At 34.9% G+C, this 23,483-nt stretch overlaps 1 protein-coding gene across 2 annotated transcripts; it reads right to left on the bottom strand.

The window, feature by feature from the left end:
• Positions 1-1,025: 1,025 nt before the first annotated feature.
• Positions 1,026-19,072, bottom strand: LOC127655496 (neural cell adhesion molecule 1-like). Of its 2 annotated transcripts, none has more exons than XM_052143351.1 (16): positions 18,942-19,072; positions 17,051-17,122; positions 16,505-16,696; positions 15,723-15,860; positions 14,116-14,259; positions 11,797-11,914; positions 11,445-11,599; positions 10,708-10,841; positions 10,376-10,493; positions 9,646-9,813; positions 9,421-9,537; positions 6,097-6,224; positions 5,429-5,585; positions 4,699-4,894; positions 2,733-2,858; positions 1,026-2,095 (listed from the first exon to the last, which is right to left on the bottom strand). In XM_052143351.1, exons 1-16 carry the CDS (start codon positions 19,003-19,005, stop codon positions 2,056-2,058), a joined length of 2,067 nt encoding a protein of 688 aa, XP_051999311.1. In that variant the 5' UTR covers positions 19,006-19,072; the 3' UTR covers positions 1,026-2,055. The 2 variants fall into 2 exon arrangements, with proteins under 2 accessions (XP_051999311.1, XP_051999310.1); XM_052143350.1 differs by having other exon boundaries at positions 1,028-2,095; positions 5,429-5,588.
• Positions 19,073-23,483: the final 4,411 nt, after the last annotated feature.

The raw sequence follows: 23,483 nt of genomic DNA, 5'->3' as shown, positions 1-23,483 counted from the left end.
CTGGTTTAGAATCAGCAGAACAAACATCTCTTATGTAGGAAGCAGTCGTGAATACTCCATCAGAGTTGTCAATCAGAAGGATGACGGACATTACTTCTGCCCTGCCAAAAATGACATCGGTTATCAAAACTCTACTGTCATAGCACTGAAAGTTACATGTAATTCAGTTACTGTAGGAATAATAGTTTAGGCAAAGAAAGAAAGAAAATGTTCACAGTGGAATATCAGCTTTAACTGAGTATTGTGCAGTACCTATTGTTTAAAAGTGAAAACCAAAAGGAAAACATTGGGGATTATTACACAATAAATGTTTTAAACAGTAGTATGCTACTGCTACATTGTTGTCACATGATCATGTTGCATATGAGAGCCACCCGGCTATCATCTTGGAAATAAATCCAGTTATTTTAATTCAATGTTGACTAAAAGTGTCTGAACGTTTGGGAGTCTAATCAAATAATGAGTAAAGAAAGACAAGAGTTCTAGGTTCTTCTATGCATACTATATACTGCAGAAATATTTTGAACAAAATTTGCCAAATTTGTCCTGTTTGTTACTTTTTTATTCTATAGTGCCTGGTCGTCAACATTTTGTACTGGCTGCTATGAGTGCATAATCGTTTGGATTTGCCTTAACATTAGTTCTCTTTTGCCTATTTTAAAGGTGAGTGAATATGGTTGAGGGTTTTAGGGTGCCGTTAGTTTTAAAACAGGATATTAATATATACTGTCTTCAATTTGTGTGTATTAAAAGTGAATTGATTGCATGAGATTGTACTTTCATTGTGATGAACTGCACATAGAAGCCCTCAAGATCACTTCCCCAAACTTGATTTACTCTGTTCAGTTAATTAAACATGCAATCATGTAATGCAAGAAATTTACATATACCAGTGTTTCTCAATCATGTACTTGGTTCTTAATTCCTTTAGGGCATGTTAACCCAACATAGTCATTTAACATCTATTGAAGGCTATACCTATCTGTCCACAACTTTACAGGAAGAAACGGTTGGCAACAGAGAGGCCCGCAGAACAGGTATTAAATTATGTATGTGTGTGTGTATATATATATTTATATGTATATATCCTGTATCTGTTCTGATCAGAAACCTAAAGCCACTGTCACAGAGGAAGTTTATGAAAACCTGAGAAAATCGCCCAACCTGACTTATGAAGAACTTCAAACTTTATGCAGACTTATGCAGAACTGATGGATATTTCTCAGCACTGTAAAGATTTATAATAATGGGTTTTGTCAAGGGTGTTTTTTTTATTCAAAAGTAACACATTTTGATAGTTGTTTATACATTTAAAATGAATACAAAATTATTACTTTGTCACAGAGTACAAAAGCGCAAAACAAATAATATATACACAATGTAAAAAAAAAAACATGAATAAATATATGTACATCTTTATGCATGTATCTGTATTTACATCCACGTTTACTGTCCCTTGACCAAAAAAAACATACTTGGGTGTATTTATATAACAACATATGAGTTTTAAAATATAACTTTGCAAAAACAAATCAAATACAAAAATATTAGTGACTGTATAAATATAATGTTAAATGGTTTTATTTACAGGTACTTTATACAATTATTAATAAAGGCATGCTAATGCATAATAAATTAACACTATTGATACCCTGGAGAAATATTATGCTCCCATTATGACAGTAAAATAATACTATGAAATGTCAAAATCAAAGTAAAGAGATAGATTGAGCAATAGCTGCATTCTGTTTTTATCTGCTCATTGTTGAATTTGGATTCAGCTGAAGCAGCATTTTTCATTTATTTACAGAGCTGGATCTTAAGCAGTAGACTACACCTCTTTTTTTATTATTACTGTAAGAGGTCAACATACATTTCTCTGCAGTCTGATCAAAATGTATGTATTGTAATAACAATCATCACATTGTATTTGAGAGTTTTCCTCTGTATAACAGTTGTCTTCATGCTATTAATACAGTATATTTTTCTAGACTGCATCATTTTTAACAATCAAATGATGTGTGTGAAGTTTCCTCACATGATACATTTCTTCACCTAGGCTTCTGTTGTTGGATCAGCACATTCTGTCTTTTTCCTACAAAAAGAGAGAACATATCATTGTGTTACAGGGCAGATCATTGAAGTGGTATTCTGATATTAAATACAAGACACAGAAGCCGCTTTTTGTACTCTTGAGGCAGCTGGAGTTTTTTAACAATGGAAGTTGAGAGATATGGTTATGGTTTAAAAAATGGCAGTGAGAAGAATGAGTTACAGCATAACTTAAAAGAAGTTCACCCAAAATTTAAATTAGTCAATCTCAAACTCATTTCGTTGACATCATTTTATTTAAATTATTTTGTAAAACACAAAACTACTTTTATAATACTTCTACTGTACCTTTTGTCCTTTACTGCAATATAAATCACCAATTACCACTTCCCATGCATGTAAAAGAGCACCTCAGACTTATATTTAAGTGGTGTATGGGGTTGGAACTATATAGAGTAAATGACAAACTTTATATTTATGGATAAACTATTACTTATATCTTTAAATCTGCAATACTTTTGTAATATCAAGTACAGTATAGGTAAAACTAGGTTAAATATTACAATACTGGCTGCTAAAAAATATTTGCACACACTATAGCATAAAATTCACATGCCATTTTTTGTGGATGACAGCTTTGATACCGCGGCTGCATCCACCTATTTGAGATGAGCACCTACTCGAATTTGGTAAGAGGCGCTTTGTCACACGTGACCTCTGAATGAATGTCATTTCCTGCCCCATTTAGTGCCTGAAGTTTTGGGATGCTGCCCCATGGTATCTCTATTCCACTCAGCTTCATGTCTCTGTATCAAAGGACACATGTTGACAAAAAAGAAACAGACTACTAATCAGTTTTTAAGAAAAACTCCAATAACTCTTTGGATGGGACACACACACACACACACACACACAAATCTAAACAGTTGACCCTACATTGATTTTTAAAGGCAATTGGTTTGCATGATTTAAGCAGACGTACTTATTTGGTTCAAGTAAACTGAACTTAATTTTTTAAGTAACGTTAACTAGTTACAAGTAAACTTAACTCTATGTGATTAAAGTATTGTTTTTATTTAATTATTTACATTGAGGCAAAGAAGTACTTCTGAATGCACATAAATCTGGACTTTAGTAAAGTACAACTTTAAAGTAAAGCAAACTGGCTTAAATTTAACAGGCTCAAAGTTCACCAGAGAGAGGTTACAATAATCACCCTAATGGTGACTTCACACAAATCACAACTATCAACCAGCTACAACAAAACAGCAACAATAGTTTTAAGAATTAAAACTATATACATTTTTAAATAACAGTTATTATTTTTCTACATAAGTTCCCTTGTTTTGACCAAACATACATCATTTAAGCGCAAGGTCTTATGGGTATTCCAGACAGCTGCAATTTTGTACTTGATAATTTTGAGTAAGCATTAATCGAAGCTAACATTTAAAGAATGTATATATTTGAGTTATGATTCCAAAATATGACATTTCAAGTAGTTTAATTAGGACCACTTAAATGTTTGTTTAAATGTCAAGAGTTACGAGATTAGAGAGTAACGGTAACTTAATTAAAATTAGAGAATAGTAAAAAAATTCAGTTTAAATTTAGTAAACTATTTGTTTACAATTTAGGTTCAGTGTTATGATTGTTAGGGGAAATTTTCAATTCTTCATAGGCTTAATTATTATTAAAAAGCCACACAACAGTACAATCAATTAAATGAACTGTAGGGTCAGAAATTAAGGAAGCCTCAGAGGAAAAATTGCAACAAAAATGCCCTTGAAATTTAAAATGTGTGGACAAAAAATTCCCATGATAGGAATTCTTCTGTTTTTTATTTGTATATTTGTAATATGCATCTAATATAATTCATAATATTATATTATAGTCCTATTTATACATACTGTATTATGGAATAAAATATGAGCTGATTTAGTCCTTAGTGTAAGGGTAATAAATTCTTGTATTGATTAAACTGACATATTTTATATAAAACAGATGAGACCCATGTTTTAAATGGTTAGAAACAAAATATGCCTCTGAAAATAAAATCCAGCAGGGAAATATTGGCCATTAATGTAAAGGTTAATTTAAAATATTAATAGTAAAATGAAATACGGTGTCTACCCTGACTAAGATCATGCTTCTATACCAAAGTAAACTAACTTTGTAATTTCCAGGCCTATATGTACTTTACCTACAGGAATAGTTCACCCAAAAATACATTTTCAGTAAATGATGACTTCAATTTCTATCTGTTCCTCACACAAAGCTATTGTATAGCGCAAACAGAGGAATTTAGCTTAAAAGTTGTATGAACAACATTGGTGATACTCTATGTATAGTAAAACAGTATAAAACATCATCCACTTTCCTTGTAGGAAAACAGAAACTCTCTTAGATCTCCTTTGGACTCCCACAGAAGACAGTAAATAAAACACGGCTTAGTAAATGATGACTACATTTTCAATTTTGGGTGAACTATTGCTTTCAAACATTACATGCAATCTGCTGAATCAATATTTATTCACCATAAAAAAGTGTTATGGGCAAATAATGACTCTTTCTAGGAACACTAAGGCAGAAAAGAAAACATAATTGTCTGATATGTGTGGGCACTGAAGCATGAGGTTATCTTACCCACTGGAATTATTGGCCTCTTCATCCATGCCTTTAGACTCTGCCTCTTTGTGTCCAAATAATTTACGAGCGAGAAAGTTGAGCAGGCCGCAGTGGTTGGTGTAGCAACAGAAAGCATCTACTGATAACATCAGCACCAAGAAGATGACCATGACAATGGCCACCACACCACCTTTCCCCACACTCGGCTGATAAACTATAAGAGAAGGAGAAATCAGTCAATGAGGTGCACACAGTCAAAACAAGGTGACCACTGTGATGAATCTTACAAAGTCACACCAGTAACTGATCTTTTATCATTTAAAGGAACAGTTCACCAAAAACAGATCACCCTCATGATGCTCCAAACCAGTATGCAGTTATATTTTCTACGATTCTTTTGAAGAACCTTTAATCTTCATCTTTTCTATATAATAACAGTTAATAGTAAACACAGTTATCAAGCCCAAAAGGACAAATAAACAGCAATAAATGTAGTCCATATGACTTTTGCAACATACGAGGAACACGGAAAGTCACATGGAGCACTTTCATAGCTCTTTCATTGTATAATTTTGTCCTTTCTAAAAGATTTAAAGACAGTCACTATAAATTGCCATTGAGCTGCGTAAAGATACTACCTAAACTCTCATGGATCAGGTATCGATCAAAAGGAGGGTATTTTTAGGGTGAACTACTCCTTTAAGCTCATAATTTGTAATGTTAGTAGACTTGTTTCAATCACACACACCAGGTTGTGGGATAGTGAAGTTGACCTTGGTGGGGCTGGATGAACCGTTGGTATTTACTGTAAAAACTTCCATCTGATAGTCTGAGTTGTACTGGAGGCCATGCAGGTGTATACGGCTTGAGTTTCCAGGCAATTCATTCTCTTTCCATTCCTCATTCTCCTTGTTTTGAAACAGGTTACAGTTTACTTTTTTTTTTTTTTAAAGAAATGGAGTGCATTATGCATGCATATTATTACATATACAATAAATACATTTATATAGTATTGTTAGTATATTTTAGGGCTGTCAATTGACTAAATTTTTTAGCAAATTAATAAAATTACATTTTACATGTACATTTATGCAATTGGCAGATGCTTTTATCCAAAGCGACTTACAGAGCCTTCATTACAGGGACAATCCCCCCGGAGCAACCTGGAGTTAAGTGCCTTGCTCAAGGACACAATGGTGGTGGCTGTGGGGATCGAACCGACAACCTTCTGCTTAACTGTTTAGTACTTTAGCCCACTACGCCACCACCACTCCCTAATTACTGTCAAGTTAGAAATGTTTGAAACTTAGAAAAAACATTTGAGATCCCTGTCTTTGGATTTGCATGCAAGAACGTTTCTCATCGCTATGGAATGTTTGGTTCATCAAATAATACATTATTAGATATCAGACTGACCACTCTGTAGCGTACAACGTAGTGTAGAATGGGAGAGTCTCCATCATTTTGCTGTTTAATGGGGATGGAGACAGAATTCTTCTCCAGCTTTTTCTCACTCAGAGAAAGAACAGGGTTGTTGGGTTCTCCTAAATAAGGGAAACAGGATACATCAGAGATAGAACAGGGTTGTTGGGTTCTCCTAAATTAGGGAAACAGGAAACATCATAGGAAAGGTACAAGGAAAGTGTAGCAGGTTGATCTTAGGGCTGGTCTATATGGTTCGAAAATTATATATGAATGATACTTTGACGATATTTGATCTATATCTTGATATTTTCATTCAGAGAAACCATAATTTTGACCAAACAGCCATTGTTACAGATAAGATTTAAAATGTTTAATGCAAGAACTGAAATACAGAAAAAAAAGAGAAAAAAAAAAATCTAGTTATATAATATAATCAAGCAATGCTTTACACAGGTTTTCACTAAATTAACACAAGGAAAAATTATTTAATTATATTTTATAATTTTCATTTTTAATGTACAATATAGCAATATATAGTATTAAACAGCAATATACAGCTACCTATATTTCAACGTAACAATTTAACATCTGAACAAAAAAATCATTCAAATCAGAGCTGAATCAAATTTACCAACTCTTATTTTTGCTACTGATTTGATTATGATATGTTTCATTGCTTAATCTTTGCAAATATAGAGTGAATATTCAATATATCACCATAGATGAAGATTCAGTGTTGCCCCTATATTATTAGGGTATGTCAGTTAATTGATCAGCATTACACATTAGTAATTGGCAATCCAGTGGATAAGCTCCAAAATCATTCACTAAGATATAGAGGTGTAAGAGTGGAATACCAGCATTAATTTCACACTGAAGGAGACCAGAAGTAATGATTTCTACCAAAGTCACTGAAATAGTACTTGTAAAATAATTCCAGACTTCCTTCAGCATTCGAAATATGCAGGAAAGCTAATTTTCACACCTCTATATCACTGCAAATAATTAGGCATGTATTTTAGCCTATCAACTGGAGATGTATGTATTCAGAATTTTGAATTACCATCTACAAAGGAAGGTCAGAATAAGGAAATGGATGGCCCCAGGACCAGAAGCAGGTGGTAATGCATGGAGATGGTCATCATCAAGCAGGAATGGTCATTTAGATGGCAATAAGAGGATGGATGGGTAGTGGAAGCAAATCATGAACAGATTTGAGAAGCAAAAAATCATTTATACATGACAAGAATTAAAGTATGGACACTGAAAATGTACTTTTATTATTGAAATGACTGATAAACATTTATTTTATGATATTAAAACTGAGATGTACTGAGATGTTGTGCAAAATCAGGACTGCAAATCAATTGCCGAGCCCAGACAGAATCTGCATACTTTTTAGCATTTTCTACACTGATTTTGCAGCAAAATCTGTGGAATTCTGCTGAATGGAATTAAATCAGTTTATGGAATAGCATGTAATAAATTTGATTACAATTTGTAATCAATTGACAGCTACTTTTTGCATATATTATTTATTTTTCTAACCCCATTGGCAATTTTTGGATTAAAACATAAATCGAACAAAATGTAGTGAGATTTACACTTAAAAAATATTTTCCAATGGGGTCAGAAAAATAAACGTAATTCTTATACAGTTTTGCTTCTCTTGTTTCGAGCATGTTTAGATATTTTACTGGGGGAAAAAAAATACAGATTAAGCAAATGTTTTTTTGCAAGGTAGAAAACTATGAATGATCTGGGGAAAGTGCAAATTCCATGTGAGCCTGCCAATAATTTACATGCTTATGAATATTTATAATACAACCCCAATTCCAAAAAAGTTGGGATAGTATGAAAAATGCTAATAAAACAAAAAGGAGTCATTTATTAATTATATTCACCCTTTGCAATATTGAAAGCATCACAAATACACATATGATTATTATTAATTTTTTTTAAATGTACAGGTATTTCAAATCAGATGATTGCAACACGATCCAAAAAAGTTGAGACTGGGCAATTTAAGACCAATAACAGTTTGACGAGTTGAAATAACAAGGTGATGTGAAACAGGAGACGTTAAACAGGTGAGGCAATAGTGTCATGGTATATAAGGAGCCTCCAAAAACAGCCTAGTCTTTCAAGAGCAAGGATCGTTCAAAACTTGTCAATTTGCCAACAGATACTTCAGCAAATTTCACTCTCTACAGTGCACAATATAGTTAAAAGATTTAAGAAATCTGGTCAAATGACAACCACTTCTGAATGTGCATGATCTCTGATCCCTCAGATGTCACTGTCTTAAAAAACATAATTAATCTGTAATGGATATCATGAACGTAGGTTTGGGATAACTTCAGTAAACCTTTAATCAACCTGTTAGTCAAGTTAAGACTTTACCATGCAAAACAGAAGCCCTACATCAACACTGTCCAGAAGTGCAGCCAACTTCTCTGGGCTCAGTCTCAGAGGAACTGTGTTTTTAGTTTTTTGTTATCCTGGCCAAAGAGGAAAAGGACCATCCAAGCTGTAATCAGTGTCAGGTCCAAAAGCCAGTGTCTGTATGGGCCAGGGGTGTGTCAGTGCCCATGGCATGGGTAACTCGCACATCTGTGTGAACACCATGAATGCAGACAGATATATAACAATTTTGGAGCAACATATACTGCCATCCAGCACCATCTTTTCCAGGGACGTCCCTGCATTTTCAAGCAGGACAACTTCAAACCATATACTGCCCGGATTACAAGTGCATGGCTGTGTAAACAGTGAGTGCGGGTGCTGGATTGGCCTGCCTGCAGTCCTGACTTGTCTCCAATTGAGAATGTGTGCCGCATTATGAAGTGCACCATACAGCAACAAAGACCCCGTACAATTGTGCAGCTAAAGACATTCATAATGGAATAATGGGGGGAAATTCCACTTTCTAAAATTAAAAAACTTGTGTCTTCATTGTCCAAATGCTTACTAAGTGTTATTAGAAGAAATGGTGATGTTTCACAGTGGTAAACACTTGACTATCCTAACCTTTTTGGAGCATGTTGCAATCATCTGATTTGAAATTACTGTACATTATAAAACAAAACAATGAAATTCACAGGGTAAAACATCATATTATGTGTAGTTGTAGAGCTTTTAATATAGAGAAGGGTGATTCTAATTTAAAAAAAATCACATATTTTTGTTTTTAGCATTTTTCATACTGTCCCAACTTTTTCGGAATTGGTGTTGTAGATATCAGCATCAAAAAAATGTTATAAGCTGCAGGTGAAATGGCATGAACAAAGAGGAGAGAAACATGGTGATACTCACGTTGGGACTGTGTCACAACCTTTTGCTCTGCAGAGAAGTTCCCCTGGTAATGAGAGTTTTTGGCTGCAAAGCGGACCAAGTACTCTGTGTATGGCTCGAGGGCCTTAATGACCAGATCTACAATGTAAGCATAAATATTCATCATGTAATCAAAAAGCAACAAAACAAAAACTACACTTATAAAGCTATGCTGGGCAGTTGTAATAAACTGATTGATGTAGTTACATGAGGGCTTGACAACACTTTGACTCCAGTTGTCTTCGGATGTTTTTTTCCACTGTAGGATGTACTGGGTAATAGGGGACCCCCCGTCCTGCACTGAGACACTTTGGATGAGGACCGAAGATGATGGCCCCGGGAACAAACTGAACTTAGTAGGTGTGCCAGGCCAGGCTTGTGTGTGTGTGAGAGAGAGAGAGAGAGAGAGAGAGAGAGAGAGACAGAGAGAGACAGAAAGAGAGAGAAGTTAATTATCAGAAGCACTAAAGCAGCTTATTTGTGTTTTGTGTGCTGGTGTCCACACCAGGCTTTTAAACTAGCTTAAGCAGCTTGATCAGAAAGACTGTGCTGTCAACCAGCAGCCACTGGTTGTTGAAGCTGGCATATCTTAGATATTACTTTACACAGAAAAGGTTAATTAGCGATTTTACTACACTAAAATCATGTTAACATGTAAAAGGTTTACGTCTTGTGGCTATACTTTTGCAACAGTGAGTATTTTAACATTTTCGATCAGAAGATTGCCCCCATTCACTTCCATTGTAAGTGCCTCAGTGTAAACAAGATTTCAATCATGTATACATTTGAACAAAAAGGATACTAGATATGATGGTAAACGTACTACAGTTGTTTATTGTAGACTGTAAGGATAGCCGTTTTAGTGATATTAACTTATAATAACATATCATGCTTAACCATTGCTTCTAATTATTCTTACAAGATCATTAGCTCTTACTTATTAACTGGAAGTCCTCAGTGGCTGTTCCCGCTGTGTTGCTGGCTATGCAGGAGTATAAACCACCATCAGAGGGCATCACATGTTCAAGAATCAGTTCAGATCCATCTACCCTTGACTAGCCACACATGATCATGCAAACAGGAAGGACAATGAGAGACAGGAAAAAGCAATTAAAACTTCCTGTAGATACAGAATTCCCCTTCACCACCACCATCAAAGAAAATTATAATCCAATATAATCCATTTCTGATTAATAATCTTTGTTCTTTTTTTTTTTTTAGAAATGACAAACAACAAACAAAATGGGACAGTCGTTATATGTTTCTTACCATTTTCTGTTTGGTTATCTTTCTGATCCACTGTGTGGTTGGAGTTGGATGTCCTGTGGCATTGCAGATTACAGATGCAGTTTCCCCCGGAATAATTGTTAGCCTGCTTTGATCCAAAACTACAGTTGGACGCTCTGAAAATGATCCCAAAGACAAACCAAACAGAGTTATGGTGGTAGCATAGCCATACATTTAAATTCAATTAAATCAGAGAGTGTATATTTGTATATTTGAAATGTATTTTTGTGATCTAAATCATAAAATATGAACATTCATATTAATTCATAAATATATAACTTCAATCCATTATCCTACAAGTGTCAAAATTGATTTGTTTAGGTCTGGCAGACTGGCTCATTGGCGAGTGTGAATGGAAGTATCTGCTCACATGGCTTCAAATTCCCCATAACTGTGTATATGACTAAAGTAAACGTTTGAATGTCTAAAGAAAGGTTTCCTTGGAACAAATATTTTGCTATGCAATGTTTCCAAGTGCCCCATCCAACCCATTTTACTTTTGTAATCTGATGTGTTTCTGAGTCAGACAAGGTTTGTATCTTGAAAAACGTGCAATAAGTCAAATGGGGCCAATTCTGATTTCATGTTGACTTTCAAAGCATGAAGTAAACTCTGGCACTGCATTTCGGCTAAATCGATATTATGCAGACCAAATGCCATCCTTCTATCTAACTTAGTACAAACACATCAGGAGGTGTACCTGTCAAACTTCGCCTCACCTGACACATCCAGAATGAATGTGGCACTGTTTTCCCCGATCTTATTGGTTGCAGTGCAAACATACTCTCCAAAATCACTTCTGGTCACTGCAGAGATGACAAGCTCACTTCTGTCAGAGTTGTATTTGTAACGGGAGTTGTCAAATGGTGAAGGGCTGAGGGGGAGAGATGCACAAAATGATTGAACAGAGCTATTGAAATAGTCAGGACAAAGGAGGAGTATTTGAACATAATGCTTCTATCAACTTTTGACCTAGATGGCCGATTCACAAATATAGAAAGGTTAAATAAACTAGGATTATGTGCATATGTGTGAAAGAAAGAATATAGTATTCTTTGTTGAAGTACATACGTTATCCATGTAATATTTGGGGTGGGTTCTCCTTTGACCAGGCAGATTATAGACACATTGGTATCATGTCCAGCAAAAACACTCTTTCTCTCTTGATGAATCAATACGGTCGGTGGCTCTGAAAGAGGAGATATTTAAAGCAGAAATTAAAAGGACATATTCACCCTTACTAGCCACACCAGAGTTAGAGAGTTAATGCAAAACTACTAATATAACTATATCACTCAGTAGTGAGTAATTCAGCGGATGTTTTAAATAGTTTTTCTAGGTAAACATAGCTAGGCTAGTCAGACGTATTTTACCGTTGCACTGCGTCTCATGCAGAAGCGCTGCATTTTAAGATGTCAAGATAAGGGGAAGTTCACAAAAAACACGTTTTACTAGTCCGCACTGTTTCTTACATTGTTTTTCTATGTAAACATGCGCTAGACAAAAGTCTTTGGCCGCTACACGTTTTTCATATTTGTCACCTTTTTTTAAGAGTCTCGTGCATGTGATGTCAGTGTGGAAAATGGTCAAAATAAAAATAAACATGTGGCTCCATAGAGGTGTTCAGCCGACGTAAATATATAGGTAGGTGAACCCGGAAGGCTTATGCTGCCTTCATGTGCTATTGGAATGATCCTTCTTCCCACTTCTGAAGTGGTAATTACATGTACGTCACGTTCAAATGCTTGACACTTTCATTCATATATATTTCTTGAAGAACTGTTATTTTGACACCATAAAAAATATTACTCAGCTTGTTGACAATAATGGCATTTTGGTAAAATACAAGCTATTTTATGGTGTAAAAAATTTAAAACATGCATCAAATGGATGCTGATAAACAAACGAATATGACCAAAATAGTCATTGCTAACTATTAAAATCTGTCATTCACTACAGAAACTGTAATCTCCTCCACCATGTTGAACGTGTATGTCCCCTTCCATCTCGGAAACTCGGGTATCAAAATTATCTGCGTTTCCTAGTCCTAATTACCACCCGAGGGGCCATTCATGTGCAACCTCCGAGTAACCTTCTGATAGCACATGAAGGCAGTCAAATTCACAACTTTCTGTGGTAAACATTTCTTGAGGATATGTGAACGTTTTGTTCTACAACATAAATTATACACTTGAATACCTCAAACATGAATTTTTAAGCTGTTGTGTAGGTTTTTTCTTTTAAAAGTATGCAGTTCAATTTGGCTTCAAAATGTACATTTGTAATTGATGTTGTAGAACAAAACGTCCATGTATCATCAAGTAATGTTTACCACAGTCACTATTTGACTAAAAGGTTGAAAAAAAGCATAATAAAAATTCATAAGAAAATCAAGAGGGAACCCGTGGGTAATTCTCTTTCGGGTTTTTGGACTACAACCTGAACAGCTCTAGAGTGCCGAGTCACAATCGCCATTTTTGACTTTGTCTCACTCATCAAAGTTTAAGGAGTGAGTGGATAACTTAAAGCCATAAACCAAGGTTAGCTGCGTTATTATCATTTACCACATCAGGTTGTTATGACAAACAACAACTGCACAAGTTGAGCCTGAACTGAACTCATTTTTACTCCAACTAATTGTACTTTTTCTCCATCTGGAAAACTCATATTGGTCGTGGAAACCGGAACTAGAAAACAGTCCAGCAGCAATTTGAATCATCATGGCACCACCCAGTGGTTAGTCAGGAAAACCTGCATTCTGTTCAAATCATCCTCTTTGTCTAGCTTATTTTAAAGCAAGAACACGTTTCCCAATAACAAGCTTCTCTTTCCAATGAGTAGCAGGCTAGCGTTACTTAAAATATTGTAGTTTTGATCCATCACATTGTGATTATCACACCACTTTTACTGCAGAGCAAACTGAGGTCAATGTGTACTCCTAAAATGGCATCTCTTCTCTCTCATAAGTGTTGGGATGTCCAAATAATTGTAGTGAAATGGTTCATTTGGACTGTTCATGGTATGAACAGGTTCAAATAAATGATTCACAAATATATTTGAATTCTTTCCCAAAGATTCAGTTAGCCTCTATGCTGCTGTTCATCACTGTTTTTGACTCTTTAGATTAATTAGAGTGTGTTCCAGTTTTGTAGCTAAATTTCATATTTGACAAGTTTATATATTCAATTTAATGTTATCACCCAAAATTAGATCTTCATTGTTTCTGTGTCAGATAATTATAGCCTACTACTTTTTTTAATAGTACCCCGTAGTTTAACTTTAAAAACGTTTTATTTGTTTTAAGTATGTGCCTTGAGAAGGTCCAGATTCAAAATAGCTTCCCCAGCACTAGGCCACACTAAGACATAATTAGGTCATCTACGTCCTCACCATTAACAACAACAGAGATTTGGAGTGTGTTTGAGATGGTGCGTCCTTTGATCCTGCCTTCACAGGTGTAGGTTCCACGGTCTTCCTGCTGAATTCCCACAATTTGTAGGGATTTATCTGGCAATACTTTCAGATGACCTCTGCCTGCACAGTGAAGAGAGTGAAGTAATGTCAAAGATGGAGTCTTATCAGTTATCAGATTAATGAGATGAAGACTTTACAAGCCCACACACACACGTTTCCATGTTTTATGGGGACTTTCCATAGACATAATGGTTTTTATACTGTACAACCTTATATTCTATCCCCTAAACCTAACCCTCACAAACTTTCTGCATTTTTACATTTTCAAAAAACATAATTTAGTATGATTAGTGATGATAGTAGATGTTTTCCTCATGGGGACCGACAAATTGTCCCCACAATGTCAAAATTGTCGGGTTTTACTATCCTTCTGGAAAATCACACACACACACACACACACACACACACACACACACACACACACACACACACACACACACACACACACACACACACACACACACACAGTTGTGTTTCCATGTTTTATGGGGACTTTCCATAGACATAATGGTTTTTATACTGTACAAACTTTATATTCTATCCCCTAAACCTAACCCTACCCCTAAACCTAACCCTCACAGAAAACTTTCTGCATTTTTACATTTTCAAAAAACATCATTTAGTATGATTTATAAGCTGTTTTCCTCATGGGGACCGACAAAATGTCCCCACAAGGTCAAAAATTTCGGGTTTTACTATCCTTATGGGGACATTTGGTCCCCACAAAGTGATAAATACACGCTCACACACACACACACACACACACACACACACACACACACACACACACACACACACACACACACACACACACACACACACACACACACTCTTAAAGTAACTATGTATTTATTCAGAAATGAATAGGACATATTCACCCTCATGTCATTCGACATGACCCTGTATGCTGTTATCTTTTCTCTGGATAGGAGAATTTTTGAAGAATCATCACACTAAGCTATTATATGATTTCAAAGGACTCAGAGCTCAGTCACGTAGACTACTTTAATGGTTCTTTTATGGTGTTTTTGGTCCTTTTTGGAGCTTGAAGGTCGTAGTAACAATGCACTAGGGAAATAATTGCTTCCAAATTTCTTCTTTTGTGTTCCACAGAAAAAATAACAGCATACCTACAGCTGGGGGTGAGTAAACAATGACAGCATTTTCATTTTGGGGTACATTGCTCCTTTTAGGTTGTCAATGGTGGTGTTTAATTGAAATGGGGCAGGGCAGAATGTTTTGGAGCTGTTTCTTTTGACCTCATTCTCACAAAGGCAAAAAAAACAAAACAGAATAAAATGTTCAGATATGTTTTCTGACTATTAGTGAGAAACAACACTCGATTTGATTGCAAATCGGTCATGCATTGAGTGTACAGGACCAGCCCACCCCATTGCTGACCCATACACCATCACCATCCCTCCATTCTGCCAGCTACAGCTAGGATTGGAGCTAGGAAGGTGAGGAGACCCCCGTACCACATAAAACACCTGAGGAACCTGCAGCATGGGCACCACCCCTACCGTCATGATTCACGATGCGATTGTTCCGATACCAGTGGACTTCCACCTCAGGCTTCCCAGACACCACGCAGGGAACTTTCACTGTCTGGTTCACCAGGAATTCATGGTATGTACTCGTGGTGCCAAAGTCCGGTTTCTCTGATTGTAAGAACAAAATCATTAATGAGATACACTGCTTGATAGAAACATTAGTAGTGTGTAATTTCTTACTTAGAGAAAAAGTGAACTCAAAAATAAATATTCTGCCATTATTTACTCCATGCCTTTTAAAGATGAGTTCAAAGTGTACAAATCTGCCAAGCTCAAAAAAGGACAAAACAAAACATTAAAAGTACCATAAAGTAATCCTCATGCACTATTTTACGAGTCCTATGAGGCCATGTGACAGCATTATGTGAGGAACAGACCAAAATTTAGGGCGATAACAATGTTAATTCCAGTCTGTTCCTCAAACAAAGTTATTCTATGGGTTTACAAGACTTGAAATATAGCACACAATTTGTATGGGGTGCTTTGATTTAGTTTATTTTGTTATTTTTGGAGTTTGGCAGATGTGTTCACTGAACTGTTGTATGGAAAAGAGCTGCGCAAATCTTCTTAATGAATTCTCATTTTGTGTGCAATAGGAAAAAAAAGAAATAATTATTATATATTAAATAGAAAATACAGTAACAGTATAGGGGTTTGAAATGACTTGTGGGTGCATAAATAATGACAGAATTTTCAGTTTTGGGTGAACTATCACTTTAAATGGATGCAATGCAGATTTGAACTTAACCTACGGTAGACAAAGATATGATAGTCATTCTTCTTGGTTTTGTGATCATTTTCAAACATGCAGGTGTAGACTCCACTGTCACCTAACTGAACATTCTTCAAGGTCAGTTTACTTGATGACTCATCCACTTTATCGACTAAATCTTGGTCAAATTCTTCTCCATCCTTTAACCAACTGATATCTCCCTCTTCATCAACTGCATGTCCAATCACACAATAAAACAAAGGAAAAGAATGATAGGAACACCAGAACAACAACAACTTTATTTTAACAAGTGCCATTATATCTGCCATGTAAAGATATTTAGACTGGTACAGATTCTTTAATGTGGGATATATCTACTACTAGTCAAATGTTTGGATACACTTTATCATTCTTTATTATTACTATTTTGTGTTGTTTACTATTATTCCATGTGTAGAATAATCGTAAAGTCATCAGTAATACTAGTTCAACATTCAAGAGTATCTAAAATATTAAATAATATTGTATGACCATTATAACAAAGTCATGGTTAATTCTTATTGCACAGTCAAAAGCACACACTAACCTTTGCACAAAAGCAGAACGTCAGTTCCGATCAGCACATCTGGGTCACTAGTGATGATGTCTACCTTAGCATCTAAACAGATAAGATGCACTTAACCACAAAACATGAATTACACAAATTATGGGTTTAACACATTAGTTCTGAACTGATGGGTCACAACACAAATTTGAGTCATAGGTCTGTTCTGATAGGTTCTCAAAAAGTGGGAGGGAAATAATACAAATAATGAAATGCAACTAATCATAATTGTTCAAGAAAATAATTATTGTAAGCAGAGAGTGTTAAACCTTTCAAATTCAAGGGACAGTTCGTAACTAAGTCTATAAAGACAATGTCAAACTAGGTCAGTTGTCCTATTTAGCCTGTCATGTTAATAATGTTTCACATTGTTGCATCGATTCAGTTCATGGTAATATTAAAAATGTTCAATAATTGATTTTAAGGGGATATTTGTTTACTTTTGTATGATAAACATATTTGGTAATGTGTTGGGTCACCACTTAAAGTCCAAAGTAAACCTCAGTCCTGAGGCAAAACCAGTTCAGAACAAGTGTTTTAGAGTTTTAAGCATCTAAAAGGAATAAACCTGAGAAAGTTATTAATGGTAATGCTGAAAATACATTTACATGTATGCATTTGGCAGATGCTTTTATCCAAAGCGACTTACAGTGCACTTATTACAGGGACAATCCCCCCCGGAGCAACCTGCAGTTACGTGTCTTGCTCAAGGACACAATGGTGGTGGCTGTGGGGATCGAACCAGCGACCTTCTGATTACTAGTTATGTGCTTTAGCCCACTACACCACCACCACTCTCAATACATAAAGCCAAGCGTATTTCTTTCCTGCATAACTACCACAAATAGCCTTAATTCTATTTTTGTCAGACAGGCGACCAGGAAAAGAGTAAATGGACATTGGAAGTGACCAACTTCCCTTACAAAGCAATATTTCTTCCTGTATAATGGTTCAAAGTCATACAGCATCAAAGAAGAGAGCCGACAATGTAACAGTTTTCTTTTAAGAGGTAAACGTCCTCTTCTTTACAAGAGAAAGTTATACTTGAAAGGTATCTGCACACATTTTGTTTTCTTAATGCTAGAGAACATTTTGATTTATCATTGTTCAAATACTTATGTGCCAGTTGTAGAATGAGTAGCTCTAGCATCACCATAATACAATGATGGTATCAAATGGTATAATACTTTGATATATTTCATTTTACTGAATGCTTGTCATTTAAACCCTTTATTCTGCATTCATTTAACTTAAAGTCTGTCTAAAATTAATGTTGTTGGTTTAACACTTAAAATCTAGTTTTAAGAGTTTAGGAGCAATACATTTACAACAAATCTTTCAAAATATTCTGTACAGTGGCTGCAAAAAGAATTCATTAAAAAATATAAAAACAATTCAAGTTAAGTATTTGTTAAACTTGAAAATGACCTTGCCACCATTTAGTTAAAGATTATTGTAAAAATGGCTAAGAAAGTGAATTTTGTTCTGAGAAACGTCCTGGCATCATTTGTTTGCAGATGCCACTATTCAATGACATACAGACATTTTTTAAGTGTCCAAAACCACTTTATGAGGCCACTGTATCTTTAAATATGCTAAATATATTCACACACACTATATATATATATATATATATATATATATATATATATATATATATATATATATATATATATATATATATATATATATATATATATAAACTATACTAAAGTTTTGATTTTAATATTAAAACACCAGTTTTAATCAAAACTGGTTTAAATATGACAGACAGCTCTTAAATAACTGGTATACACTGTATGTACTGTAACAGACAAATTAAATAATACATTGGGCAAATACTAAAAGATGACAACAGAAGATTCATGCATACCTGTTAGTCTTGAACATATCAGAAGTAGCACACACAATCTCAGTATGATCATGGCTGCAGTCATCTCTTCAAAGAAGTCTGTGTTAGGTTACACCTGTTCTCCTCTTCTGAACTCTAACAGGCAACGTGCTCCCCATCGTTTTATATACTATGAGCGACTCGCCACAGAGACAGACAGGAACCTTGTTATCTGGATAATCTTAGTTTAAACTCCTGCCTCCCGATGCGTTCATTCAGATGATCCTCCTTGGAGCGTAGGGATGCGGAGACGCGCTCCAGCCGCCCAGACGCCAGCGCGGGTGCCTGGCCCACCCCTCCTGCGCACTGGATGAAACGAGTCTCACTGTCCCCAGACACTTGATAGATGAAGATATTTTATTCTCATGATCTTGAATTTTTTTGTGGATGATAAATAATAAAAAACTGGACTGCGACTGGATACATCATTAAGAAAAGTGACCAAATTGTCATAGAGTTATTATTCTGCCTATTATTATTATTACTGTATATTTGTATACTTTTTTTTGTTTTTGTTTTTATATTTAATATTTGTTTGTCTGTGACCTGCCAATTATTTTTGCTATGTTAAATTGAACATTGAATAGCCTAATAAGTAAACTATAGCCTAATAATAATGTTAATCTTTGATCATATACAGTCTATTTGCTACATATTAGTGTAAAAGCAAATTCCATCAAATTTACGGTAAGTTACCGGTAACTGTGGTTGCCAAAGATATACTGTAAAAATGACAATGACCAATAAACATGTAAGGTGTGCACACTGTCACTCACACAAAAACAAATACCACATAAAATATTACATAGAACAACCCAAGTACAAAACTGATATTAATAATAAAAATAAACATAACTATTACCATAAAATATAATAAAATGCAATGGGTCACACAGGGAAAACTGGGAACGTCCAATTGTAATTTTTTACCGTAATTTTGACAATACTTTGCCATAAAAAGTAGACCCTACATATACTCTATTATTAAACATAATATACATTTTAACCATTAATTATATGTTAAAATTATGCTTTATACATAAAAAAACTTAACTTAATATAAATTTACATATATTGTCTTCTTACATTTATTATTTTTTACCATATATTTTACATATACATTTTACCATTTAACTACCCATTAGCCAATGAATGCTTTTTTACTGTAGAATTTTTACAGTATTTTACCAATAAAATTGCGAAACATTTTTACAGTGTAGGAGACCACTAGTGAAAATGCTTCTATTTTGCAGTATTTTCTAATATAAATATATAATAGTGGCTATATATATCACTTTTAAATACAACACACAATAATATAATTATATTATTATATTAAGTATTAATATAATATGCTGTATGTTATTTAATAATATAGTAAGAACCATAATACTATTTTCTAATAATATGGTAATAATACATGAACGTTTTATGAAATACAATCTAGTTGCCTATATTTGATATGAGACCACTAATAAAAACACTTATATTCAGCATTCTTTTTTGTTAATATTGCATTAAAAATTATGTTTTCAGCATATCAATTTGATTGAAGTTGAACTGAAAAAACTATGCTTTTCCAACATGATTTGAGAACGTTCAAAACAGCATTGTGTGCTTCAGTGGACCCAATGACACGACCTGTACTTAAAATAAGTTAACAGTGTCACAAATGATCTTACATTTGATCTAGATGACACTTGATATAGTTCAGAATCTTAAATATTTCTTCTTCATTTCTTCTCAGAACTTTTCTTTGTTTTTCCTTGTTTTCGGTCTTTCAAAATACTGATTATTTCCAGGTTTACATGGAAACAAACATCACATTTTTTAATGTTGTGTCAGACTGTTGGACTCTTTGGATATTATATAACAGTAGAGTAATATAAAATACAGTATATAATAATTTAAGGTTTTGAGGATTAAATGGGCTTGGTGAATCTATTTGAAGCTCATGTTTGTGGATGGAACTGTCTTCTGCAGATGCAATGATTACACGTATCATAGTAGTCTAAAAAGCAGAGGATAATTTATTTATAAACAAACAAAAGGTTATTTTAGTCTTTTCCAGAACAATCCACCTCAGTCATTTGACTCAAATGCTCTAATAAATTAGAGCTCATCATGTTTGCGTGCAGGATAACAATAACTGTTATGTTGTTTCATCCCGAGAGATGTGCTCTCATCATGACTGCATTTTTGTTGACTTTTAATAATTTTAATATTATTACTGTTATTAAGTGGAGACTCTCTTTAACACCTTCCATTTATAACATCACCAAACTTTACAGCATATGTATACATATGTACTGTATATATACGTACATATGCTACTTATAAACATATATACAGTACTATGCAAAAGTTTTAGGCACTTGTGAAATAGTTTGCATAGTGAGGATGTCTTCAAAAATAATGACAAATATAGTTTTCATTTATCAATTAATGTCATACAAAGTCCAGTAAACATAACAAAGCTAAATGAATATGCTGTATGACAACCTTTGCCTTTAAAACAGCACCAATTCTACTAGGTACACCTGGACGCAGTTTTTCTTGGTTGTTGGCAGATAGGATGTTCCAAGCTTCTTGGAGAATATGCCACAGTTCTTCTATCTATTTAGGCTGTCTCAATTGCTGCTTTCTCTTCTTGTAATCTAAGACTGACACAATGTTCATTGGGGTGCTTTGTGGGGGCCATGACATCTGTTGCGGGGCTCCCTGTTCTTCTATTCTAATCTTTTCTATTTGCAAAAGTAATATTTTGGAGTCTAACATTTATATTTCCTATTGACACACTAAAGCTAAAGATATAAATAACTATCTGAAGACAAATGCTTTTGAGAAACATCTTATGTGCCTAAGACTTTTGCATAGAACTGTATATTTATATTTTCTCTGATTATCTCAGATTTTCTTGCTGTGAATTTCCAACTAAATTTCACTGCAAAGGGATGCTGTTAATTACTTCTGAAGTAATTTATTGGTAGACTTTTATAGGCAGTCTGCTTGATTCTTAGTGTAGGGCCAGTTGTGTAATATTCCTCTGTGGAGAACATCTGCCTTTTTGAAATGGAGATAGAGTACAATCTGCAGTAAGTGGTGGTCTGGTGGTAATGGTTTATTTAACTGGAAATAAAAGAAAAACAACATCAATCACAGTACCAAGCAGTCGAGCATGCAGAAGCCTTGATGCACGTCCTTATCTTCAAAGCCAAAGGTAGAGAAAATTGAATTAATTTTAAGACCTTATCAAACTCCTATCCGTCAAAATGAAAAGTCCCATACCCCTGAGGGTGATCCGGGAAATTGGGTGTTTTGGAAACCAAATAATAGAATTAAGCCCAGATTAAATCCATACAACTTAACAAAGATGTATTATTGAGTTAAATTGCATGTTATGTCAATAATTTAGAGCCAATATTATTTTTCTCAAAAAATAAATAATTATCATAAAAGTAGTATGACTCGTGCACTGTTTTCCAAGTCTTCTGAATCCTTTTGATAGCTTTGTGTGAAAAGCAATCTAAAATTTAAGTCATTGTTCACTGATAATCTCTTCCAGAGCCCTCAAATCTAATTTGTTATTGTGTTTTTTAAACTTAAAATATACAAATTGTCCTTTTGGAGCTTGGCAGATAAATCGCAATCTACTTTCAGTTTATAGAACATATCTCATTTTGGGGTAAGAATGACACCTAGGTGAGTAAATGATGACAAAATAATTCTTTTTGGGTGAACTATACATTCAAAACACAACCCTGTCAAATTTTAAAGGCTCTCAGTAGCAATACAATCTGCATATAATCTGTTTTGCCACCAGCTGAGAGATCTGTGCAAATCCTGTTCTCTCCAAAAGACCTCTACACCTCTGACCTTATCAGCTGTAAGAGCAACTGGCAAGCACGACTTCCCAGCACCTCTGTGCTGATAGCAGGTCAATCAGAGGCAATGCATGGTCTCATGTAATGGTCCTCTGGGCCACTGGGAATGTAGTCCACCCATTTTGGACCATATATCAGTGTGATAATCAGTCCACTCATTTTCTTTCATTATGAGGAAGCATGTGCTTTGAAAGCAGGATATTGATGAAAATGAGATGAAAAGGAGCCCCACATGCTGTAAAAAACATCATGGTTACTCTTGTAACCGGCGTTCCCCGATGGAAGGAACGAGACATTGTGTCGATTGTAGTGACACAAAGGGTCTCTTCTGAGAGCCTCGCATACCTCTGAACTTGAGAAAAGGCCAATGTCAAATTGGCAGACAGAATTTGCCTGTCCTGCCCATACGGATATAAAGGGGAGTGGGCGAGCATCTGTCAGACAGGTTTTTGCACTGAAGAGTCGAGATGATGTTCCCCTTCTGTCACTCACTCGACGTTGTGTCAATTGTAGTGACACAAGGGGTCCCACTTCAAAACGGCATGCACTCACCCGTGTAACGTGACTGCCGAGCCAGGTGCAAGCAAGCTGTTGCGTGCTAGAAGCAGCTGGGATGGCTGCATGTAACCCTCCCCAACGC

Source organism: Xyrauchen texanus, chromosome 15 (genome assembly GCF_025860055.1).
Source record: "Xyrauchen texanus isolate HMW12.3.18 chromosome 15, RBS_HiC_50CHRs, whole genome shotgun sequence".
Classification (NCBI taxonomy): Eukaryota; Metazoa; Chordata; class Actinopteri; order Cypriniformes; family Catostomidae; genus Xyrauchen; species Xyrauchen texanus.
Note: the sequence above shows the minus strand (reverse complement) of the source record. Positions and strands in the feature narration are given on the sequence as shown.